Here is a 27029-nt window from a genome sequence, read left to right as displayed (position 1 = left end):
GGTCTACGTGGTTGCCCTTCAATACATCTTACCCAGACTAGTAAACTTTACCAGTGCCAAATTCTTTACAAAGATCTTGCCTGTGCCTCAGAAATCCTAACAGCAAAATTCCCTACTAAACTGGAACCGGTGTGAACCACAGGACTGAATAATGCACCTTTCACAGAAGACTCAGGCAGGTTGTTCACTAGGGCCTTATTTTTATGAATCCAGAATAAAGCCTGTACTTATGGACTAATAAAAGTTGTTTCCATCTAAACACTTTTTTATCTTTTTTGTTCCCTGTATGCTCTCAGGTGATTCCTACTATTCTTTATTTCCATCTTGCCAGTACCTAAGAAGCAGGACAGAATAGTGAAGATCAACGTCTTTGCCTTCAGATAACTAAGCTCTTCTGCATAGCAGCTGTGTAATTTTGTCAGCAACTTTCTTCATTTCTTCATGTAAGATGGAGAAAATGATAGTACCCATTTTGCAGGGCTAAAGTTAATATTAATAAGATAATATATGCAAAGTTCTGTGTAACTTCTTTACAAAGTTCTGTGTAACAGTGACAAGTACATGCTAAGTCTCTTAATGAGTACTAGCTACCGATACTAATATTATTAATATTATTACTATTTTAAGTGTCGTTTCAATGCAGCCCTATGGAATACAGACACAAAATAAACTTCTTACTACATTATCAGCAATAGAAAATTACTGGCTGGGGGTGGGTAAGTAGCAGGAGGGGCTAAGAATTGTAGAATCAACTGTAACAATAGAATAATATATTTTAGCACTATATAAAATAGAGCTAGAAATTAAATAGAAAAATAGCTAACTTTAACTGAATTCCTTTTACTTATCTATTGCAAATGAACCTCCTTGAGTTGAGAAAGATCTGATATGCATTAAATTTCTCTCTAAGGAACAAATTGTTCTACTATTTGCCCATTAAAACTGGAACGGGACATCTATATATTTCTGATGAATGTTCTTATTAATCTCCCCTTCACAATTGACAATACAGCTGAGAGAACAATCACCATTCATGAGTCCTCTCCTTGGGGAAGCGTTAATTCTATGCATGTTAGACGTGTTCAGGAGCCTGCATATTTTTTTATAGCCTTTGATGGAAGTGGGAATGGGAGAATGATGATTTCCCAATGTCATGAGTTAAAGGTACAGCAATAGTGTCCAGGTGATCTTAATGATAAGAATAACTTGTCATCAGTTTTGTTTGATTAATGACTTAATGATATAAAGAACCAATTCATCATCTATAATATTGATTTACCCTTTTTCCCTCTCAATTCTTTTTTTTTTTTTTTTTTTTTTTTGAGACGGAGTCTCACTCTGTCGCCCAGACTGGAGTGCAGTGGCGCGATCTCGGCTCACTGCAAGCTCCTCCTCCCGGGTTCACGCCATTCTCCTGCTTCAGCCTCTCGAGTTTCTGGGACTACAGACCCCTGCCACCATGCCTGGCTAATTTTTTTGTATTTTTAGTAGAGACGGGGTTTCACCGTGTTAGTCAGGATGGTCTCAATCTCCTGACCTTGTGATCTGCCCGCTTCGGCCTCCCAAAGTTCTGGGAAATACAGGCGTGAGCCACCGTGCCTGGCCCCCTTTTCCTCTCGATTCTAAAGGCATTCTGATTGTTGATTTTCCTGTCCACTCAACTTTGCCTACATGCATTTATGAATTCATCCTCAACCTTTACTGCATTGCTATTTACAGTGTAGGTGCTTAGTGCTTAGTCAGTATTGGGTATACAAAGGAGAATATGACACGTCCTGTGCCCTAAAAATAGGTATTCTGGAGAAACAGGAAGAGCACAGGGTGATTTTTGCATTATTCTTGTGAAGATGAAGTGATATGATGGACAAAATGCATCCAGCTCTGGGTCTGCTCTGGGTAACTTATCATTTCTAAGTCTCCTGCCTTCTTCTAGATTCTTACCTCCCTCCATGCTTAACTTTTTAAAAATGTTAAACTACAACCTTCTTTCATTCCCTGTTCTCCACTGCACACATGGTCACCCTCTCATCAAGGCCTCTCTGATACGGTATGTTTTGTAGTTGATTCCAAGTAATAATTTTAGTATCATGTATCTGTTGAACACAATTCTTTCCATTAGTACTTTCGAAGTCCACCACTTCAGTAGAATCTTTTCAAACTTTACCAGTCAACTTACATTCTCTCTCTATTTCCTTCTTTTCTGAGGCATGTATGTGAGCAGTGCCTGTATCTAACTCATTTCTCTACCACCAGTGCTTGCCAGGGAGTACAAATGTGCTCTCGTTCTGCCTTTCTCATCCCTCCCTCCCTTGAAGGCCAAATGCCTTTTTCTCTACAAATGTCATAAACAAAAGAGCTGAATCTTAGGATCTGAGATGATGTATCAGTCAAGAGTACTGAATATAGCAGAAAATAAAAATGAGATAGAATAGACAAGAAATATGTGGGATTGGAGGCATCCCGTTGAGGGCTCTGGCTCTGAACTTGGAACAGGGTTCATGTACTCTCTCCAGAGATTACTTTCTTTGCAATCTTTGGCAAATTGCATCAGCCTCTGTTTCTTCATTTGAAAATAAAGACAATAGCAGTTCCTAATGTATGAGGTTGTTGTAAGGGTTTACTAGAATAACGCATGAAAGCACTTAGCTCAATGTCTGACCCATAGCAAGGGTTCAATAAATGAATATTAATGTTATTATTATCACCATTATGAGAAGGTAACCACATATTCATGTAACACAGAATAAATTATGCAACTGAAAATGTGAGTTTAGAATTTCTTCCACTCTAATGAAGAGAATTCTTTATATTATAGTGTTTTCAGAAAAAGTTGTATTTTTTCCTTTTTTTTTCTAGAAAACCATCTTTTAATATGAAAACATGCTTTCAGTACAGAATAAACTTTAAAAGAAAAGCGATCTTATTCTACAAATTATCCTCACCCAAATATCAGAGTATCACAAGTATCTCCTGACATAGAGGGATATTTGAGTATAAATTTCCTATCAATAAACATGAGATGACTACTTTATTTATTTGCAAGTCTGATTGCTCCTTGGAAGGTAAGAGGTCACAATAAGCTTTCTCATCATCAGAGGGGCATGATCCCGTTCAGGCAGCTCAGAAGCAATTTCTAAAACACAGCGTCTCCCACATTCAAACAATTACTTGGCATTCACCATGTTTTTTGCATTTTAAAGAAGCCCTGTGTCTCAGCTATTTTGATATTGTTTATCCCTACTCCTTAAAGAAAGCAGCTTTAGGATCAGCAGCTGATATTGGAAGATAATTCAGAAAAGCGCAGTCTTAGTTGGAGTTAAGTCCCTTTGTAAGCATGCTACCTTAAGCTCTTGAATGTCTAGTGGATAGGAGGCTTAGCTGTTTCTTAGTAGAACTGAAGAAAGAGTAAGGAAAATAGCACAATACTTCCATCCAATGAAAAGTGACAGCTATTTTGTTCAGCAAAAGTTATATTTTGAATTGGGGACAACAGACCTGAGTCCATAAAGGACGGTGCCATCAGGATGCAGGCGGATCATGCGGTTCTTAACAGTCACTCCGTGCACAAATGACTTCTTATCGTTCAGGAAATAGGTATCAGGCACCCAGAGCTGGTCTGCCACTCTGTTGTCCAGAGTCAAGTTTAAAGGTATTACATTATAGGACAGCCTCTTATCTCTCCAGGCTTGTTGAAAATACATTGTCAAGGTATAATCCTGTAAATGTGAGAAAAAAACATGGTTAGTTTACACCCAAACAGATCTGGGGGATAAGCAAACATCTCCGTATTAATAAGAAAATAAATTTATTTTTAATTTTGTTTTATTTTTTTGATACAGGGTCTCACTCTGTCACCCAGGCTGGACTGCACTGGTGCGATCTTGGCTTAATGCAGCCTCCCTCTCCTGGGTTCAAGCAATTCTCCTGCCTCAGCCTCCCAAGTAGCTGAGATTACAGGTGTGTGCCACCACGCCCAGCTATTTTTTTGTGTTTTTAGTAGAGACAGGATTTCACCATGTTGGACAGGCTGGTCTCGAACTCTTGACCTCAGGTGATCTGGCCACCCCAACCTCCCAAAATGCTGGGATTACAGGCATAAGCCACCACATCTGGCCAAGAAAACAAATTTATATATGTATGTGTGTGTGTGTGTGTGTGTGTATGGCCACACAGTACAAACATATACTATTCACATATATAGGCAAATACTAATTTATTAAACCCATTCTTACCCAGTACCTGGCATGGGCCAGGCACAGTGGTGGGCACTATGAATACAGAAGTGAAGAGAATATATTCACATGAAATTTATGATATATTTCCAAGGAAGAAAGATATTAAGGAATAATTACCTAATGATTAATTTGTGCTTTCCAAAGTGGAGTACACAGGACTCTTTTAGGTGAGATATAAACACAATTTTAAAAATAGTTATGTATTTGTTTCTACGTGTACTAACAAAATCAACTAGCACATCCAAACCTAAGAATTCATCAATTCATTCTTCCATTCATTCATTCATTAAATATATAATTTGTATACAGTAGTTGACAGGAACCATTGAGGTGCTGAGAAGAAAGTGGTAAACAAGACAGATTAAATGCCTGCTCTCAGGGAATTTAAAAACAAAGCATAGATAGATCAACAGAATCATGTCAAATAATGCTACATTTTATGAAGCACATAAATCGAGGTGCAAAATATCTAACTAGAATGGTGACAAAAAGCTTTTCTTGGGAGTTGGTATTGTGCAGAGAGCAGAGAAGGAGCCCAAACCACTGGCTCTTAGGAAAAGAACATGCCAAGCAGAGGGGACTCTGTAGAGGCCCTACGATAAATAGACAGGCCTGGCATGTTTGAAGAATCAGTAAGACCTGCTCATTTGAGCCGGTGATACATAGGGAGAGTAGAAACACAGCAGTCAAGACAATTAGCCCCATGAAATTTTAGAAGGGTATGCTTATTTAAAATAGATTGTTACAAAGCGGGTAACTTATTATGGTGGTAATTGCGAGAGTTTGTAAGTGAGAATCCTAATCAGTCTAGTCTAATCAAGGTGGGCTTTCCAGAAAAGGTGACATGTACACTGAGGATAATGTAAGCTTCTCAGCTATCTAAACAAAATGAATTCAGTCAGTTTATCACGAGAATTTTAATCCCAACATTATGGACAAATAGGCTGGGCTACAACTTTTAGACACAGTGGGCTGCCTGCTGCTGTAATGTGACCAGTGCTCTTGGAGTTCCAGTTCTACCATTTCTCAATTCTGTTTCTAGGAGGTAAATACACACAACTTCTTTTAGTTTCAGTTCCACTAAATATAAATGGGGCTTTTAACACACTCCTGATCTAATCAGAAGGTTATTATGAAAATTAAATGTACAACTCAAATGCAATTTGTAAACTACAAAAAGCTATATTCTATGAATGAAGCATTTATAAGTGACATATTTTATCCATTAGAAGCCTATGGGTACAATGTAATTGCTCTCTCACCCTCATCTGAATGACTAAGTGAAGGTCCAAATATTCATTTGAAAAGCATAATTACAATTCTATTTTAAAATCAGTTCACAATGCCCTACTTGAGGGTTTTTAAAAAACTAGAGTCATGTATTAATTATCTCTGCAACCTGAGAGGCTAGAGCAGTGCCAAGGGCTCAAATAACGAGTGAATGAAAGAATATATGTCCAGTAAGCTATGCCTAGTGGATTTCTGTCCAAATCTGCATAGTTTTGTGTATAAGACACACACTTAAAATTCAGTAAAATCTTGCATTTTTCTAACGTTTGTTGAGATTTATACATCTTAATTTGGTTATATCATTTTGAAATATGACTCATATTATCTGCTCTAACACCAAACGGTTTTCATAGGAACAACGTAACTCATTGTAAAAAACATTTAAATATTTTCTGAGGCTTAGAAAACACACACATTTTGACCTTACTCAGAAATCAGGGTAGGACCTTCCAATTTTACAAACAAACTTCTATCCTAACAAAAGACATATTAATATCCTAAATGTGTATCAAATAGTTGTTGGTGAAATTTGCTTTAGTGGATTACTTTAGTTAGCATTCTGGACTGTTCTGCAGCACCGTGCTTTAGTGAAGAATTAGTTTGAAGATCTCTAGAGGAGCATGTTAGTTTATAATAAAAGCAAGATGAAGATTCATGGATTATATAACTAGAAAACAGAAAAAGGATCAGATACATATTTTTGTGTGTTCCTATGTTACAAATAACCTAAAAATAGGACATAAAAAATAAACCATGCAATTAAGACTGTGCTGGAAAGAATACATTTACTGATTTCCAATTCTTGAAATGGGAAAATAGACTATTATCACTACAAGAAGAGAAAGCTACTTACACTTCTTTCATAAGCCCTCTTGCAAGTTAGGAGAAATAATACTGTTTGGAAGGTGCTGAAGTTTATCAATCAGCTGAGATGTGTTTGGACACAGGACATTATCTTATCTTTTGAACTAAATAAATGGTAAGATTGTGAGACTCTGCATTACATGCTTACTTCTGTTATTTGTCAGCAAGGCAGTGCCTGCTAAAAAATGCTCCCAGACAGGCCCTGGTGATTCTGCAAACTGTCACATCAATTTTGATTTCATTTATTTTCAAATACACATCATGACACTGTCAAGAAAGGAAGAAGCTCCTGATTCTAACTCAGTGTTAGTGCACATAAAAAGAAAGCGTGGTCCTGTCTTCTACCCTTTCCCCTAGGCTCCTAGTCACCCGAGATAAATCCTTTGTACTTTAATATTGCAAGGCTATCCTTCACATTTGACAACTCCACCTTTGGGAACTTGTTTCACAGTTGGTTTATTCACACTGAAAACCCCCAAATAAACCACTTCTGGGTGCTCCTTGATCCATGTCATCACCACCCGAGAAGGATTGATATAATTAAAACTAAAGCCAATTGATTTTCAATACCAAACAAGATAAAGTAAACCCATTGCAGGTAATTTCTCTGACGAATTACAACTAAAAATTCTGGAAGAAATAAAATCGCAACTACCTGATGACTATGCAAAGTGGAAAGACTGAGGAAATAATCAAAATGTGAGAAATACTACTATAAGAGTGAGTTTCTTGATTATTTTTCTTCTTCCTTTTGTACTCCTTAAAGTAGCGTACACACACACACACACACACACACACACACCCGCAGCTAAAAGTATAAAGACCTCAATAAACAGAGAGAGATGTTTCTGGACTCACAGATTGAATATTGTTAAGATGTCGATACTCCCTAAATTGGCCTACAGATAAAATGCTATTTCGTTTCATCTTAAATGCTATTCATTTCATTTCAAATCCTATCAGGATTTTTTTGTAGATGTTGGCAAGGTGATTCCAAAAATTTATACATATATATTTTATATAAAAAATACATATATATCTTTATATATATGAAAGAGAATAGCTAAAACAATTTTGAAAGGGAAAAACAATGCTGGAAGACTCACGCAATCTGATATCAGGACTTACTATACTGATTTAAATACCTACTAATATTACAACAGTGTGCTAGCATTGGTAGAAACATAGGGTCTAAAACAGAAGAGTCTAGAAATAAACCCATGCACTAGTATGTTCAATTGATTTCTGACAAATGTTCAAAGACAGTAGACTGGAGAAAGCATAATCTTATTATATAACAAATAGTTTGGATCAAATGGAACATCCATATACAAGTAGACAAATGGATATGTAGATTTAAAAATTTGACCCATACTTCACATTGTATATAAAATTTAATTCCAGATGTGTCATCGATTTAAGTGTAAAGTGTAATACTATAAAACCTTAAGAGAAAAATGGAAGAAATTTTCTGACTTTCAGCAAAGACTTCTTAGATACAAACCTAAAAGTATAAGCAATAAAACAAAAAATGATAAATTGGACCTCAACAGAATTTAAACTTTTTTTTTCTTTAGGAATGACACTATTAAGGGAGTGAAAATGTAAACTACAGATTGGAAGAACATATTTTCAAATCACATATCTGACAAACAACTTATATCCATAAATATAAGCATATAATAATTCTGAAAATTCAAACAATCCAACAAAGATAAGCAAAAGATGTGAACAGACACTTAACCAAAGGTACAAATATAGTAAATAAGCATATAAAATGATGCTCATCATCACTAGTCATTATGGAAACAAATTAAAAAACACAATGAGATCCTACCACACACTCGTTAAAGAAGTGCAAATAAAAACATCAAAAAACAACGGACAGTTCCGAGTGCTGGTGAGAAGGTACACCCAAAGTCTCATGCATTGCAAGCAGAAATACAAAACTATCAGCCACATGGGAAGCAGTTTGACAATTTATTATAATGTTAACATACATTTGACATAAAACCTAGCAATCCCACTCCTGTGTGCAATTGTTTACAGCAGATGCATTTTAATTGCCAGAAGTGGAAGGCATCTGAAAGCTCTTCAGCAGAAAGAGGGATAGACAAATTGCAAAGCATCCCTGAAACAGAATACTACACAGCGAAAAAAAGGAGCCAACTTATTGATATAAGCAATGTCATTAATGGTTTTCAAATACAGAAAGCTAAGTGAAAGAAGCCAGATTCAAAGGGATACATATTGTATCATTCCATTTGTATGACATGAAAAAGGTGAAACTATAGGGATGAAGAACAGATGAACTGTCCCCTGGGATTCAAGATGGGGGAGCAGTAGACCTCAAAGGGCAAGCATGAGAGAATCATTTTGGGCAACAGAACTGTTCTGCTTCTCAATAGCAGTGGTGGTATTAGCATTTTAGGCATTTTTCAAAACTCAGAACTGTATACCAAAGTGAGTGCATTTTTCTGTATATAAATAAAAAAATAAATGTTTAAACTGCTTTCAAAAAAGCATAGTCTCTGGGATCAGACACACCTAGGTCCATATCCCAGTATGTTTATGTTCCTCTGATGTGACCTTGAAGGAGCCTTTCAAATCTCTGAGCCTGTTTCCAAGCCAAAAGAACAACTATAGCTAATTAACACAGGAACTGGGGGAAACAAAAGCTGTCTGACATCTGGAGGGAATAAAAAAGGTAGAGTTATGCTATAAGTTAAGTCTCCTTCATGAATACACAGGGACACAGGGCTCCACCAGGACAGTCTGGCAGGGCCACCCAAAATGGTTATAGGCTCTCAATTCCCAAATTGTACAACAGTGCACTTAGAGTAGGTGGTTTCCAAGGCCATTTCTGCAGATGAAATAATTCCATTCTAGAAAATCCTCTGCTGACCTTATATTTAAACTCATGTTGTCATTTAAAAATCTTCTATATGTCTAAACACTTTTTGTTTTTGCTTTTATTATCTTTATAATTTGTTTTCTATTGCCAAGATTTAAACTTTTCCTGTCTCTCTGGCTCAGTGTCTAAAAAATACAGACTGTAAAAAAACGTGTCTGTGTTTCTTATCTTTTTTAAGTTTATTGTTTTGTAAAGTGCCTATTCATCCTCATTGAACATTTTTTTATTTGGACATTTACTTCTTGTTATAGGATATTTGAATATGCACACACATACATATGTATCATATGTTATTGCCTTTTAAATTTCTTTTAACTTTATAGTTTGAAACAAAAACGATATATAGAGTTTCTGCATAGTTTTTACATAGCTTTCTCTAAAACTAACATTTTGCAAAGCCATAAAGTAATATAAAACCAGGAAATTGACCTATATAATAATATTAACTACAGACCTTATTAGACTATCTTTCATATCAATAATGCCCTTTTTCTGTTCAAGGATCCAACCCAAGAATCACCTTACACTTAACACTTACGGTTCTTAACCTTCAACCTGTGACAGTTCCTCAATGTTTCCATGTCTTTGATGAGGTTAATGCTTTTGAAGAGTAGCGGTCAGGTTTTTTGGTGTTGTTCTTGAATGTCTTTCAGTTTGGATTTGTTTGATGTGTGCTTATGATTAGATTGAGATTTTACCATTTGGGTCAGTGTATCACCTAAGCAATGTTGTATCCATCATATAAAGTGTACGCATAAAGTGTACATAATGTCAAAATGACATTCTGGAAAACTCCTGGTCATCTTAATCTTGAATAGTTGGTTAAGGTAGCATCTGCTGGGCTTCTGCATCGTGAAGCACTATTATGCTTTGTAATAAACAAATATCTTGGGTAGATATTTTAGGATTATGGAAATTAATAATATATTTACAGTGATAGCTATAATCACTGCAGTTTTTTGTGTGGTATTTTTGGATGCTTTCTAAATTTCTCTTCATTAATCTAAACCTGAATCAACATATTCATTCAATGACAATTTTTAGGTACTAATAAGACAAACCGAAAAAAAGGAAACACCAACATTAGCCACTGAAAGAGTTTTATCATTAGAAAATGAGAAATATCTCCTTGAGAATCACTTTCCATTTACTCTTATTTTCCAGACTAATGGCATTGTTCTGGCCACTTGAAGCTATACAACTTCATTCTGGATGTGTGATGCAACATCTTCCCCTGTTTCAAGTCTGCAGGTTGCATGTGAGTGGCTGCTATCCCCACCTGGACCTGAATGATTATTCAACGATGAGCTTCAACCCTCCCCTTCCCCTTCATTTATCTTCATTTATATGGTTTCCAATATGCATTTATTTTTCTGTAGAGACTTCAGTATTTATTATCTACGGAGTTTTTCCTCTTTTCTTTTAAAGCATGGCTATGTATATGGGGAAATTCTCAATTTAATTATGTCTTTTTCCCTACCATTTCTCTATTTGACAATAAGATAGCAGGGTAAAGGGGTTGTTTCACATGTATTTTGTCTGCCATTTAAAGACACCTAACAGCTTATTTTTTAATGATCAGAGTTTAAAGTTTATTTTCATCAGTGATAAGGTGTGGTTTGCTTAATTTGCTTTGTCCATTAGAACTATACTTTATAAGCTTTGAAAATTACCATTATTGAACTAAAATCTTGAGCTTTCGTGATTAAACTTGCTTGTTGAGTTCTTCTAGATAATGGCTTTGTCTCCAAAATTAGATGGTTTCAGAGAAATCGCTCTCTCTGCTATCAGGCTTTCATAATTTTAAAAGACAAAATATTTAACTTCATCTTAATTACCCCTTGTTGAAAGAACAACTGTGTCTAATATACCATCATTTATTATTTTCCTTCACTCATGCTATACCAAAGTTGAGGTTTTGAGCTGAGAATCTGACCTTCTGTCTTTCATAAGATAAGGTTAATGTTTTTAGGGTAATAAAAATCTGTGATTTAGAAACTATGAGAGCAAGTGTTATTTAATTTAAATGTAATACAAGTTTCATGTGAATAAAACTCCACAATTGTGCAGCACATATTTCTAGCTTTTACTATCATTCCAGGTAGAACGTTTTAACTTTAGGCATTTTAGAAAAGTTTTTCAGTTTGTCAGGTATTTCCATTTTTAAAAAATATGACACAATAGGGCTGATTTCCAAAGAGTAGAATGTCAAACTCTTTTCAAAATTAAAAACTTGTTTTTTTCCACTTCATGGGAGAAAATACATCTGATGTGTAAATTATTACCTGAATAATACCAAAATGAGGCCTAAGTTATATAGTACATACATTCTCAACATCATAGGCTGTGAGAGTAAAGATTACATCTTAGTCATGTGTATAAAGTCAGTATTTCTGGTAAATGGTAGAAACTACAATTGCCTCTTATGTGGTATAAATTTCCTGTTGCATACATTGGAATATGTACAGAGATTTCTAAAATGTGCATATTCTTTGCTCTGATATTTGTATTTGCATGCTTTGGAATATTTATAGAAAATAATTAAGCAGCAAGTTTTGACAGCTTTACTTCCAAATATTGTCATAAGTCTATTACATCTATCTCCAATACAAACAATCTAGTTTAAGGCACTAATATTTATGAGTTACCATAATGCCATTGTTACTATCTCCTTGAGGCTAACCCTTGCGCCTACAGTGTAGTAGAAATGTAAAGCAAATCATGTCTTTTTCTTGCTTAAGATGGTCTAAAAGCATTTTATTGCACTTAGAATAAAATCCAAGCTTATTACGATGGCCTTTAAGGCCTATATAACCTGGATTCTACCTACCTCCTTGATCTTACCACCTATTCCCTCTTCCTTTCCCTCAACTCCACTCACTAAGCCCATCCACATTGGCCTTTTCTCTGTTTGGCAAATACTTCAAGTTCCTTCAGACTTTACAAACTTCTTCTTAACAACTGACTGAAAACCTAACTGACAGGCTATGTCCCCAAGCGGGGCTGGTTCCTTCCTGGGACTCAGAGTTCAACTCAAAGCTCAAACCTCCTCGGTGAGGTTTTCCCTTCCTCTCAGTCCTAGCAATCCCTGTCGCATCCCTCATTTTTATAATGTTCACAGTACTTACCATATTTTTTCAGTTAATAATATTCATTTATTTGTCTCCTCATGTATTTTCATGTCACCCACCTGGAAGGTAAGTTCCATGAAAATAAGAAGCTTTCTTAGCTTATTCACTGATGTACCCCTATGCCTAAAACAGAGCTTAGAACGTAGTAGCAATAAAAAACCCCCCAAATTATAAAAGATATGAAAGCATGAATGAAAGACACCACATAGGCCTTAATACCCCCAAAATACTTATTGTTATATTAGCAATAAAAAAAATTAGTAAAAACCTAACTCTTCATCAATATAAAATTGTGTATATGAAACATAGTACAAACATATAATAAAATACATACAGGCATAAATATAATATTATAAAAATATTTATGACATGAATAGATGTTATTACTATATTACTAATACATATTATTAGCTCTTATGTTTTTGAGAAGACTACAAAACAATATGCATAATATGACCCAATTTGGGAAACATACATATAGATTGAGAAAATGTGCCTAAAAATATTTCTAATATTAATAGTAGTATCTTTGCGTGATGATATGTCAAGTGATTTTCAATTATTTTTGTTAATCTGTGTTTTGTTAGATGTATCATTTCTATAACAAAACTAATCAAATAATTATTTGTTGAGTTAAATTATAAAATTAGTGTTTAATATACAAATATGTCTTTATACATATTTCAGAGGTTGGTATGAAGAGAAAGAAAATTATACATATTTCAGAGATTGGTATGAAGAGAAAGAAAATTTACTCACAGTCACAAATAAATGAGAAGCCTCTACCTTTAGACTTATTATTTACAAAGTATAAATTTCTTTTACATTGAAAAGGAGTTCATTTAGAATCACACAGGGAGTAAGAGCACTAATTGTTACACCATTTTTCCTCTTCCAGGGAAGCTAACACTTAAGCCATCATTGATCAGTGAAATCACTACTATGTTTCCTCTTAAACACCAAACAACAACAACAACAACAAAAAAAAAGCAACCTCAAAATCTTCTTCTGGCACTAACTTCAGTCTTCTTCACCTCACCTTCAGGAAATGTTATTTCATTTTTAAGGTAAAGACTTCATATCTGCTTCTTGTTCAATACTCAGAGGAGATGTAAACATTATTCTCACATACACATACACACGGAGCTGTTCACTTAAGTCTAATAGCACCCTCTGTACTGCAATGGAAGTTCAAGTCAAAGGATTCTTCTGCAAAAGCTTTCAAAGAAACCCTATGGTCATGAACTACAAGCTCCTTACAAAGCTCTTCACAGTCTGTTCTACTCACTTCACCTTTCTTCATCTCTGTTTTCTCATCCAAGGTGAACAATCTGAGATAGAAAGGATGATCCCTGTTTAAGAGTCTCAGACATCCTATGCATCTCTGACACTACACTTACTTTCAACCAATCACTTTCCTGACCTTTTGCTTGAATTAAACTTTTCTATCTCTCTTGATACATCTTTTCTTTCCTTTTATTTTTTTTTTTTTATAATGGAGAATTGCTGCCCTTCTTTTCTGTCTAGCCAAACCCTACCTATCTTTCAAACATCCATGAGGATTCTTCCATTTCCCCTAGACATCAACATTCATCCTCTGAGCCTTCTAATGCTGTGTGTAATTGTTCTGTGGTAAGTAAAACACTACTGAATTGAACGGTTATTTAGATGAGGGGAGTAATCTCCCCAACTAAACTGCAAAATAGCCCCCACCTTATCCATGGGGGACACATATCAAGACCCCCAGTGGATGTGTGAAGCCACAGATAGTGCATAACTCTATGTATACTATGATTTTCCTATGGAAACACACCCATGATAAGTTTAAATTATAAATCTGGCACAGTAAGGGATTAACAACAACAATAATAAAACGGAACAACTATAATGATATGCCAGAAGCTTTACTCTTGGGCTTTAGGGCTATCGTTAAGTAAAATAAGGGTCACTTGAACACAAGTAATGTGATATTGTGACAGCTGATCTGCTAACCAAGCATGCTGCTGAGTGATGAACAGGCAGATAACACAGACAGCGCGGAGCTGCTGGACAAAGCGATGATTCACTTTCTAGGTGGGACAGAGTGGGATGGCGAGAGACTTCATCACACTACTCTAAACGGCACTCAATTTAAAATTTATGAATTGTTTATTTCTCTAATTTTCCATTTAATATTTTTGGACAGTGGTTGACCACTGGTAACTGAGACCATGGAAATAGAAACCCTAGATAAAGGGAAACTACTGTACGATGCTTCTGAAGTCAGAAACCACGTCATCGTTTCTTTGTTAAGTGATCCAGGCATCTTATCTTTAACATAGGTGACCCTTCATGAGTATTTGTTCATGGATACACTAAAGCTTGTTTATGCTTCCTGAATGGGTTTTAAGTGTTGATTTTAAAATCCTCTTTAGTAATCATTATTCCTGAATCCCCGTAGGAATTTGTTATTTCCACGCACTGGCATTTGAGAGCTAGGTTTCACTTTTTCTCTTTCTTACCTGTTTCAAACACCCTCAGAGCTACTGGTGATCTCTCAGTGTTTCGTAGCTGCTCTAATTCTACCAACCGAGGTCCCAGAGCTGGGAATAAGGATTTCTGAAGGACATAGTTTATCTATCAAAAGCAAATGAAACTCAGAGAGGATTGCAAGTATTCCCACGAAGCTGTTTCCACATTCCTAGTTCTTTAAAACGCTCTGTCTTCCACATCTGAGCCCAGAGATTGCTGATCCAATTATAGGTCATGGTAATATTTCCTCATTCTCAACCTCCTAAACTAGAATGTAATGGAGTAAAACTCAGCTCCTCCTTAATAGAAGCCATCACACCAGATGTTCAATTGCAGCATTTTGGAAGAAGCACAAGGTAGCAGCCCTGACTAATTGCTAGAGACACATTCAGGACATGGAAGCTGCACCTAAGATCACTCATAAGGGAAATCCAAGTTCAGAAGTGACTAATTATTTTCTTGTATGTGAAACAAAAATGCACATGGTCCAGATAATCAGTTTTTCCACTATGTTGCTTAGCTCATTTTGCATCTTATCATAGACTTACCTTCTCGGTGATAATGGGACTGGTTCTAAGGACTGCTAAAATAATCCAGCCCTATAACTGACTATCTCTGACCCTTATCTTAGTATGTAAAATTCCTAGCAGAGGACTCAGTTCACCTTGAGATAATCAACAATTAAAGTGTACTTTGTATATATGATTTATTCGCTATCAACTTATGCTTTTTATTGCCCTATAAATTTATCTCAAATTGCTTTAGAGTATTTTATCTTCTAATTAGTCTGCACCCATGTTAATACTTAACATTGTCTCTAGGTTCTTGCTTTTTGCATGCATTATTTCATTAATCATCACAAAAGCACTATAAGTTATATATTGGATTAACCACTTAACTAGTTGCTGTGAGACCTTGGGCATGCTACTTAACCTCCCTGAGACACCATGTTTCATAAAACAAGGGAGATCATAGTTCCTATGAGTAAATAAATTCACCCAAAGAAAATGATTAGTAGAATGCCTGACTCAGATTAATTCTACACATGTCTGTTATTATTATTGTTTGTTATTATTAATCTCATTATTTCCATTTTCCAAGTGACACATCTGAGACACATTGAGGCAAGTGATAATTCCAATATCACTCATTCAATAATTTTCTAAGACTTGGTTTGGTTGTAGGATTCTCGGACCATTAGCCCATGTTCTTAGTACTATACCAAGCTGCCTCTGAAACACCCACTCACTGCCAGTTTTGATTCTGACCCATCCTTCGCCAACATTGCTTCTATTCCCCTCCACCTTCCCTCCAAAATGCACACACACACACGCACATACATACATGCACACACACACAAACAGTCATATACTAGAACTATTTGGGACATACATAAAATAAATTGTTTCTCGGGTGGGGGTGGGGAATTATCTGTGATTTGGACACTGAAGTTGTGCAGACATATACATGCTCCTAAACACACATGATTTTAAGCAAAAGGTAGTTACATAAACTAACTTTGTGTTAAATAATTAAAACATCCCTAGTTTTGGCAGAGGGTATACTTTAGCACCGAAGGGCCTAAAGTAACTGGAGGGATGTACGGTGCTACCTGCAACAATATGCTCATTCAGAAATAATTCAACTGGAGAAATATGTCCAACAAACTAAAACATCCTCAGCTTAAATTCACACCATCAGGAAGATTCTTTTCAGCAGAATGGTGATAATTATTACTTAACACTTGGGTTGAACCATTAAAAATTAACATTTTTTTTCAGTTAAAAAATGTGTGACTTTTACCAATTTCATGTGATCCAACATGGACATGGTAGAGAGTATAAGGGTAAGCTTACTAAGTTTATTTGACTATGATTAAGAATTTCGGATTCTAAATAATTAGCAACACTCACACAGCCTAATTTATCAAGTTATCAAGCCTAATTTTGAAAAATGAAAAGCTTATTATTTTTATATTGAGTTTTTTAAATGGCTCTGTAATTTGTGTTCAGATTAAGAGGGAAATTCAGATTATATCCTAATGTTTAGGGGATTTTCCAAACTCTCTATTAAACATTTTGCCTTGTTAAAGCAATGTTAGCAAAGCTATGTAGATTGTATCCCTTTGAATGCAACCATCCCATAGAGAACTCAGCAGATTTTTCTAAATATACAATGATAGCCATTTATATAACTAACTTATTATAAAATGCTGAAGTTAGGCAATAGGCCATGACCCAAGATGAGGAAAAAGTGTAAGTATGGTGGCAGGTTCCATGAATATAAAGCATTAAAGACAACAACATTGTACTTACCTCGAGGAGGAAAAAAATACAAGAACAAACTTCCTACCAGGAGCATAGGAACACAAATTGACAATTTCGTTTGTTTCATGTGTAAGACACCAAGTGGGAGTAATTTTGATTAAAGGAGACAGAACATTAGAATAAGGGTTTGATCTCACTTAAAAATCAAACTGAATTTTGCTGTTTGATTTGGTGGATTCATAGAAAAAAAAAATAGCATCCTCTGCCTCTCTCCTGCTGCTCTTACCCAGATTGTATGAATACATTTTTATCACTAATAGAAAAACCCTATTTGAATATCATCAGCCTCTTTTAGACCCAACAAGCTCTCCAGCCATGTTAAAGGTGCTAAGTGGCACCTCAGTATTTGCTGACTTTTTAAGATGTAGAGTCAAGTAAAATTTGCTACGTCTCCATTACAGACTAGCAAATCTGCTAAGGGCTGAATGGATATTGGTCTTAGACAACCAGAACCCCTGCTTTCACTAGAAGAGAAAAAGTATTAACAAGGAAACAAATGTCAGAAAACAGAAAGGGTAGATGAAGAGGTAACCTCTAAGGAGGTGGATATTTGAGCAGAGAGGTGAATGTGCAGAAAAACCTAGCCACGCAAAGCTATGAAAAAAGTCCCAAGCCCAGGAAACAGCCAGTGCCAAGGCCCTAAAGCAGGGATGGATTGGGAAGAGACCAGCTCTAAGCACCTTATAATGTATTTTTGGCATACTGACTTTTCCTTGTCAGAGCTTGGGGAAGATCTAAAGATTGGTCTATAGCTTTTGAGAGGCAAACCTTCCAAAGATCATCAGCAGTCCTTTCATTCCTCCCTGTTTTCTTGCAGATGAACTCAATCTTGCCATGACATTCATTGAGTCAGGATGTTTTGCTCAGTTTCCCTCAGAAATTGACTCATTACAAAATCCTAAATGGGTGTTCTCCCTTTCCTATGTTTCCTTTCTATACCTCCATACAGTGAGGGGCCTAATTTTATCAACTAGAGAATTTTCTTTGCTACATTTTAATTTAAGAAAATGTCGTAATTTAGCTTTTCTAATGCTTCAGAATTATGATTTCAGAAATACAACGTTGTATATATACAAGAGGTAACACAGTAATTTATTTTTTATTATCATCAGTCTAGAAGAAACACATATTCAGAAGAATAGGTGTAAATGTGTTCTGCTACTCCCCTTTTGCTTTTCTGCTCTCTCTTAGAAGCATTTGGTGATTGTTGGGAAATCATCCATTTTCAGCGAAACTCATAACTAAAAGGAAATTACATTACGTCAGATATAATACCAGAGTCTTTAACACATTTGTCTTTTTCCCTAACTACATGCAAAATAAATTGTTTTTAAATCTGCTCATAACTTCATGATATAGTTAATTACATACCCCAAAATCCTTTTTGATCAGCAGTTAATTTTATATCCCTAGTCCAGTACTATAAAAGCAATATCCTAGGGGTGCACCTAACCATAATGTCTCTGAGAGCTGGCTGTTCTAGACTAAACGTGACCACTGAAATTCATGTTGACTTTTCATATGCATTCAGAGAAGGCAAAAATGTCAACACACCAGTTGGAGAGAGGGAGAGGGTGCAATGAAAAGAATAGTTAATTGGCAAGTTGGAGGAATGCTTGAGGACTACCTACACCAATTAACACTTGATGGTTTTAGAGAGAAATAGCTTAATATCTGTAAGTTTCATGTTTTGCTTCTGTGAAACAGAATTACTACTACCTCTGCAACATGTCCCAAGATACACAATTACACATGACATGTGAACTTTGCCTCAAGACACACAATTACATATGATATGTGAAAGTCTAAGTCTATATGTGGGAAGGCAGTGTAGCCTAATGTTATTCCTCACTTTATTATTATTATTCCTCACCTATTATTCCTCACCTTATAGTTGAAACCCAAGACAAGATGACTTCACTAGTGAATTCTGCCAAACATTTATAAAATAATTGGAATCAATCCTCTCCAATCTCATAAAAAAATGGGAAACACTTCCAAACTCATTTTATGTGGCCAGCATTACACTAATCCCAAAGTCAAAGACACTATGGGGAAAGAAAACTAGAGACCAATATTGAATATTGATGCAAAAATCCTCAACTAAATACTAGCAAACCAAGCTCAATAGCACATAAGAAGGAATATACATCATAAGAAGAAGAATTTATTCCTAGAATGCAAAGATGGTTCAACATATGAAAATTAATCAGTGTAATACACCACATTAACAAAATTAAGAAAAAAATCATATGACCATTTCAATCGATACAGAAAAAGCATTTGACAAAATTTAGCAGTCTTTCATTATGAAAACACTCAATAAACTAAAGAGGAAACTACCTCAACATAATAAAGACCATATACAAAATGTCCATCGCTAATATCATACTCCATAGTGGAAGACTGAAAGCTTTTCTTCTGAGATCAGAAAAGACAAAGATGTCCACTTTCACCACTTCTATTTAGCACAGCCCTAGAAAGTTGAGTCAGAGCAAACAGACAAGAAAAGGAATGAAAAAACACCCTAATTGGAAAGGAAAAAGTAAAATAATCTCTGCTTGCAGATAACATAATCCAATATGTAGAAAATCCTAAATATTCCACATAAAACTGTTAGAATTATTAAATAAATTTGGACAAGTTGCAAAACACAAAATCAGCATTCAAAAATCAGTTGCATTTCTATACACTAACAATGAGAAATACAAAAAAGGAAATTAAGAAAACAACTTCATTTACAATAGTATCAAAAAGAATAAAATACTTAGGAATAAACTTAAGGTAACAAAAGACTTGTACTCTGCAAATTGTAATATGATGATAAAGAAATTAAAGACACAAATGAATGAAAATAAATACTGCCTTCAAGGTTTGGAAAGCTTAATATTGTTGAGAGGTCAATACTACCCACAGTAAACAACAGTTTTAATGCAATCCTTATCAAAATCTGAATAGCACTATGGTATTTTTTTCAAAATAGAAAACTGTATCCTAAAATTTATAGAAAACCTCAATATACCCCAAATAAACAAAATAATATTGAAAAAGAACAAAGTTGGAAGTCTCACCCCTCCTGACTTCAAAACTTATCACTAAGCTGTAGTAATCAAAACAGTGTGGTAGGGGCATAAACACAAATATACGACCGATGGAATAGAATAGAAAGCCAGAAATAAACCCTCAAATGTGTGAATAAATGCTCTTAAGCAAGGGTGCCAAGACTACCCAATAAAGATGAGATAGTGTCTTCAACAAATGGTATTGGAATAACTGGATAACTCTAGGCAAAAGAATGAAGTTGGGCTCTTATTTTATACCATATACAAAAATTAACTCAAAATGGATTAAAGGCCTAAATGTTAGACCTAAAGTTATAAAACTCCTAGAAGAAAGCACACAGAAAAGTTTCAAGACATTGGATTTTGCAATAATTTCTTGGATGTAACTAATAGCTTTAGCAAAAATAGACAATGGGATTACATCAAATTTAAAGACTTATGCATATCAAATGAAACAATCAGCAGAGCTAAAAGGCAACCTAAGGAATAGGAGAAAATACTTGTAAATCATATATCTGACAAAGTGTTAACATCCAGGATATATTTTTTAAAACTCCTACAACTCATAAGAAAGGAACAAACAACCTGATTTAAAAATTGGCCAAGGACTTTAATACATTTCTCCAAAAGATAATATATAAATGACCAACAAGCATATGTATATATTCTGAAAATCACTAATCATTATAAAAATGCAAATCAAAACTACAATGAGATATCTATTACTTCATATATATTATTATAACTACTATAAACAAACAAAAAGCAAAAATAAAGAACAGTAAGTGTTGATGAAGATGTGGAGAAACTGGAACCAGTATGCTGTTGGTAGGAAAGTAAAATGGTGCAGCTGCTTTGGAAAACAGTATGGCTGTTCCCAAAAACATAAAAAAAGAATTATTACACGATCCAGCAAGCCAAGTTCTGGCTATATATATCCAAAAGAATTGAAAGTAGGATCGCAAAGAGATAGTTGCATACCCGTGTTCATAGCAGTATTAATCACAATAGTCAAGAGTTGGAAGCAACTCAAATGTCCATCAGTGGATGACAGGATAAACAAAATGGGGTCGAAACATACAACAAAATGTTTTTTCAGCCTTAAAAAGATAGATATTCTGACACATGCTACAACATGGATGAACCTTGACAACATTATGCTAAGTAAAATAAGTCAGTCACAGAATGCCAAATACAATATGATTTCACTTGTATGATGTATCTAGAGTAGTCAAGTTCATAGAGACATAAAGTAGCATAGTGGTTTCCAGGAGCTGGCGACTAGAAAAATTGAGAGTTGTTGTTTAAAGGGTGTAGAGTTTCCGTTTCCCAAAAGAAAAAGAGTTCTCAAGATTGGTGGCACAACTATGTGTATGTCATAACACCACTGCAAACTGTTCACTTTTAAAAAGTATATTAGGGACGTTTGTTAATTACAGCTTTGTGTATGGCAAACGCAAAATCATTTTGCAAAGAAACCTTCACTTGCTTTGTAAATTTGAATTTCTACGTAGTTATTTAGCAAACTTTCCTATGTTTTTTAAAAACATAAGAATAACTGGAGCTATTCTTTCCCCCTCCTTTTGAACAATTACACTGAGCAAATAAACCATAATAATCACAAAGTCTCTGTTGCTACAGAGTGCACAAAGATTGGTTTGTTCAAAGTGATCAGGAAAATAATTAAATTGGAATACATATATTCCATACAAAGGGAAGACATGTAGGGGAAATTGCATTGATGAGTCTCTGACATAACACCATTAAGTTATTTTAAAACCTCACCTTGAATTACAAAGGTTGCCTACATATTACCATTCTGTTTTCAAACCAAATAAACTCACTGACATAAATTGCTACTTTGAGCAGATGTGGTAAATCTGATGGTGGTCTTGAAAATGATGTTTGAAATCTGTGTCATCAAGTTTTAAGAATTAATTTTCTGCCTATAACACATTGGCCAGAAGTACATATTATTATTAAGCACATCAAAACAAAAATTATTTACAATAATCTTCTTGTGTTTTCTGACCTTTATGGAGTTTTCTTCAAAGGTTGTTAGTTTGCTGGTTACAAAAGAATAACCTTGAAAGAGACATTAGGAGAGGATTGGGAAGACAAACTGATATCCCACATAGATTTCCATGAATACCTTTCATGGTTGAGTACAATGCATACTACATCATACTATGTGCAAATCTGTCTTATTTATGCATACTTGTGATGAGCAGAGTTCATCCCATCTTAACTGACTATTTTATTTTTTCCTTCAATTTTAAGCAGTGAAAAAGTGTGAGGAAACTGGCAAAGAGAGACAAAAAGTGCTATGTAGATCCTTTTCAATATTTTAGGTGCTTATTTTCATTCTGCTCAGCATGGGCTAGGCTCATTCTTTCTGAAGCAGCAGGCTCTAAAGAGATCTGACAGTAGTAAAAGGAAAGGACATTTTAAAATAAGTATATATCCCTGCTTTCATGCTTTTGACAAGCTTGTAGAAGCTGAGAAGAAGGCCAGTTTGCAGAATTGGCCTGGAAGAACAACAAAAAATACGCTTAGTCAAGAGAATTCTCATGCTTCCAAGAGAATACCTGATGGACCAAGATGAAACATAAATGCATATGACTACTTTTCGATGCAAAGACAATGTTTATTAAAAAATTGAGGCCAAAGTAGCATTGGGCACAAAGTTTTATCACTCTCTGTGTCTACATCAGATATGCTTTATGTATACTGAATGCACAAACAAGCCAGAATTGTCAGCGTTGAAGTGGCATACCCTCCTTTGGTGACTATGACCTCCCAAACACCACATAGCTTACCTTCTGCAAGTGCAGAGTCAGCATTTACAAAACACTTTTTACATTGTGCAACCTAATCAGTTCACTCTAGTCCTGCCTGCGTGATATATAGACATGAATTTCAGTAGTTTCTAAAATTATGGCTATCAATTTTCATTATAATAAAATCACCAAAAATTTGAAGACTATGAAAAATTATAATGAAGAAAATTTAAGTAGCTCAAAATAGCAGAGTGACCATGAACACATTGAAACTTTTTTTTTTTTTTTTTGAGACAGAGTCTCACTCTGTCACCCAGGCTGGAGTGAATGCAGTGGCAAGATCTCAGATCACAGCAACCTCCGCCTCCCAGGTTCAAGCAATTCTCCTGCCTCAGCCCCCTGAGTAGCTGGGAGTACAGATGCATGTCACCACGACTGGTTAATTTTTGGAGTTTTGGTAGAGACGGGCTTTCCCATGTTGGTCAGGCTGGTCTCCAATTCCTGACCTTGTGATCCACCCGCCTCAGCCTCCCAAAATACTGGGATTACAGGCGTGAGTCACCACACCCAAATGAAACTTCTTTATTAAGTACCTTTTTCAATGCAGTGCTCTCAGTATTGCAAATTTAGTATCTTATACTACATGAGTATTTGTATGCATGTGTACATACACCATACACACAGAGACTTCATAATCCCTTTATTCTGTGAGACCGCTACACCTGGGTCTATTTTTACTCGGCTTTCCCCACCGCCACCACCACTACCTCACTGTTATCCTTTTGAGGCCATTGAATGCCAGTCAGTACAATGGTAGTCCTCTCTCTTCCTCTCCATGACCCTGAAGAATGACACAGCCCCCAAAAAGAAAATGGATGAGTTCCTGAGTAACAGCATAGGGGAAAGCTGTTTGCTCACTCTCAATGAGTGAGAAACACACTTTTATTGTGTTAAGTCACTGAAATTTGGGGGTTGATTACAGAAGCTTGTAATATATATGTAGACAATAATAATAATAGAGAGATGATGTTTTACACACAAAAATACATAAATATATTAATGAGCTATTTATATATTACACTCATGGGTCATAACAGGTATTCCTTGACTACTTTCCTGTGTGGCTGCCAACAAGGGCAGTCTCCTCTGCAAACTGGAGATAATGTTTACAACAGTGAGATTATTATAAGAATTAAACAGCAGATGTGCCTGGTACAGCACTTCCGTGTCTGGTACAAAGAAAGTGTTTGGTATTGGTGGTAATTATTTAAACAAACACAGGAAACAAATAACAGCCATTAAGGAAACATATTAGCATTCCTTTACTACTTTATATTTTGTACCTCACTTAATTCTCAGGATGATTTGAGTCAGTTCATTTAAAACATGTTTACCAGGAATTAGTGTTGAAGCAGATCATTTATCACTAAAACAGTAAACCTGGCCAAGTTAGGGCCATTAGTGCACTTCATAAAATTTAAAAGGTGCTACTTTTATCCATTAAGAAATGCATAAAAGTTTAATTTGAGGGTGAATGTGGCAATGCTTCTTATTTTAGCATATCTAAAGGAAAATGATGGGAAAACATTCCCATTATCAATTAAGATAAAGGGTCATAGATTTGGGATTTTAAATCAATAGTAAATGTATGCTGTCATTAACAGGTATACCATAGATGAAAAACTCATATGAATATTATATAAATATTAATGACATAAATATACATCTATTTAAACAACAAAAGCATTTAACCAAATATGTGGTTATCTGGTACATATCAAGTGCCTTGCCAAGTGTGATACATGGGCCCAGTTTTCGAGTACAGCATTTTATATACTAAATCCAGTTTTCCCTGAAAACATTGATTAAAGATAACTAGATGAATGGAATCCATTTTAGATGTGGCCACATAAGTGAAGAAGCCAACTGGCAGAATCTTTGTAACTCTGAGAAGTGAAATATATAAAGGCCTGGCACACATAGGAAATCAATATGTGATCACTACCGTCATTTTCAGTACTTTCTCTTCAATAGGCCTCCTTCTATTTATTACTCATACTTACTGCTGAAAACAAATTGCCGTAGACAAAGGAACCAGGACCGTATAGTAAATGAAGTTGTTCCTTACACCAAAATAAATTTCTGACTTCCCCAAAGTGAAGCTGTAAAGGACAGCTTAAAAATATGTTACCTACTTCCATACATGGCATAAATATCACTTAGAATAGTCCTATTCTGCGAATAATTTTTCTGCAAAAGTGTAACAGTATCTAGCCTCATCCAGAGCAGACGGATGCTAATAGTATACAGTTCATTCCATCAAAAATATGGTACTAACCATGGTTAGCTTTAATCCATTCAAGAAAAATTAATAATAAAAGTATGGTAACACTCTTATAAAAAGTTCATATGCATCTTGACCCGCAAGCTTTGAAGGCAGAGTGGTTAATGTGCTTTCCGGGCTTCATAAAAATGGAAAATTCATAGTCTAGAACTAGAATGACTTAGCTAAAGGAAAAATTCATTTTTCCCAGGCTCCAGATTAAATGATCCAGAAAGGAGTCAATGGTCATAAATCTCTCAATCATCACGAAGAATCCAATACTTAGAAATGGGAGGCCTTTATTCCACTGAGACCCCAATTTAAAGAAGATAAAACTGAAACCCTGAAACTTGTCATTTTGCCTTACACAGCCACTTCAAGGCTGGCTGAGGACAGACCCCAATGAATGGGATTCCCCAGTCTCAAACTCCCTCCTCACGCTCCGCTTTACCATAAATAGTAAGCTTTGCTGCCTTCAAACTTCCCCATTCAACATTAAAATACTCTCTAGGGATGTGGGTTGCAAACATCCCTCACTAGGTGTGCATGTGTTTCTTGGTTTCAGCGATTTAGAAGATGAACCTATGTGCTTTCTACAAAGGAGACCTACAAAAGGAGTCTGCTAAGTCTATCCAGCTATTGTTGCTGTTCTTTTTGGTTTCATGTAGTAGGGGTGACTCTTGATTGAAAGAATTCAGATATCATTGCGCCAAAGTGGTTACCTGTGACAATTTTCAAAGTCAAACATCATTTCTTCTCACTTTAACTCTTCTTCCTCAATATTGTCTCAGAGGCTGCCTCGTGGCAGAAAGGAGCATTTTTAACGTCTTTTAATACTGTAGCTCCCTTCTCTATGGTGGCCATTCAAATCTAGTTAGAGCACTGTAACTCTGCCCAGTATAGTGCTAAATCCACAACTTCTAGTCTAAAAACATGATACCTCAAAGGAAAGGGCATAACTATGGAATTTATTTAAAAAATAAATGCTTTATAAATCTTCATGTCATAGTTATCCAAAGATGCCCCCTATGGCATACAAGTCCATAGATGAAGTCTGCTTCATATAATGCAGAAGTTTGATAAGACTAATAAAATATTATCAAAATTATTATTATTATTATTATTTTGAGACGGAGTTTCACTGTTGTTGCCCAGGCTGGAGTACAATGGCGCGATCTCGGCTCCCTGCAACCTCCGCCTCCCGGGTTCAAGCGATTCACCTGCCTCAGCCTCCTGAGTAGCTGGGATTACAGGCGACTGCCACCACGCCTGGCTAATTTTTTTTGTATTTCTAGTAGAGACAGGTTTCACCATGTTGGCCTGGCTGGTCTTGAACTCCTGACCTCAGGTGATCCACCCGCCTCGGCCTCCCAAAGTGTTGGGATTACAGGCCCGAGCCACTGTGCCTGGCCCAAAATTATTTTAAGTTTGGTATTTTGTTCCATATTTAATTGTTACTTATAAAAAGTTTTGAAAACTAGGCAGCAACTGTTCTGTTTGATTTCGGAATCATTAGACTTTCACAGAATATTTCCTACCTGCCTGTGCTAGGATTTTACATGTCATCAGCCTAGACAAAATGTGCTCCACAC

At 35.6% G+C, this 27029-nt stretch overlaps 1 protein-coding gene across 3 annotated transcripts in view; it reads right to left on the bottom strand.

Moving 5' to 3' along the window:
* GABRB2 (gamma-aminobutyric acid type A receptor subunit beta2) overlaps positions 1 to 27029 on the bottom strand; it is a 271096-nt gene that overhangs the window by 176415 nt on the left and 67652 nt on the right. For all 3 annotated transcript variants that reach the window (XM_050794804.1, XM_050794805.1, XM_050794803.1), the window contains exon 5: positions 3496 to 3716. In XM_050794804.1, the coding sequence (XP_050650761.1) occupies positions 3496 to 3716 (221 nt within the window). The remainder of the gene's footprint in view (positions 1 to 3495; positions 3717 to 27029) is intronic.

The sequence above is a fragment of the Macaca thibetana genome, chromosome 6 (assembly GCF_024542745.1).
Source record: "Macaca thibetana thibetana isolate TM-01 chromosome 6, ASM2454274v1, whole genome shotgun sequence".
In the NCBI taxonomy this organism is placed as follows: Eukaryota; Metazoa; Chordata; class Mammalia; order Primates; family Cercopithecidae; genus Macaca; species Macaca thibetana.
The sequence above is the reverse complement of the archived record's forward strand: the minus strand, read 5'-3'. Positions and strand labels throughout refer to the sequence as shown.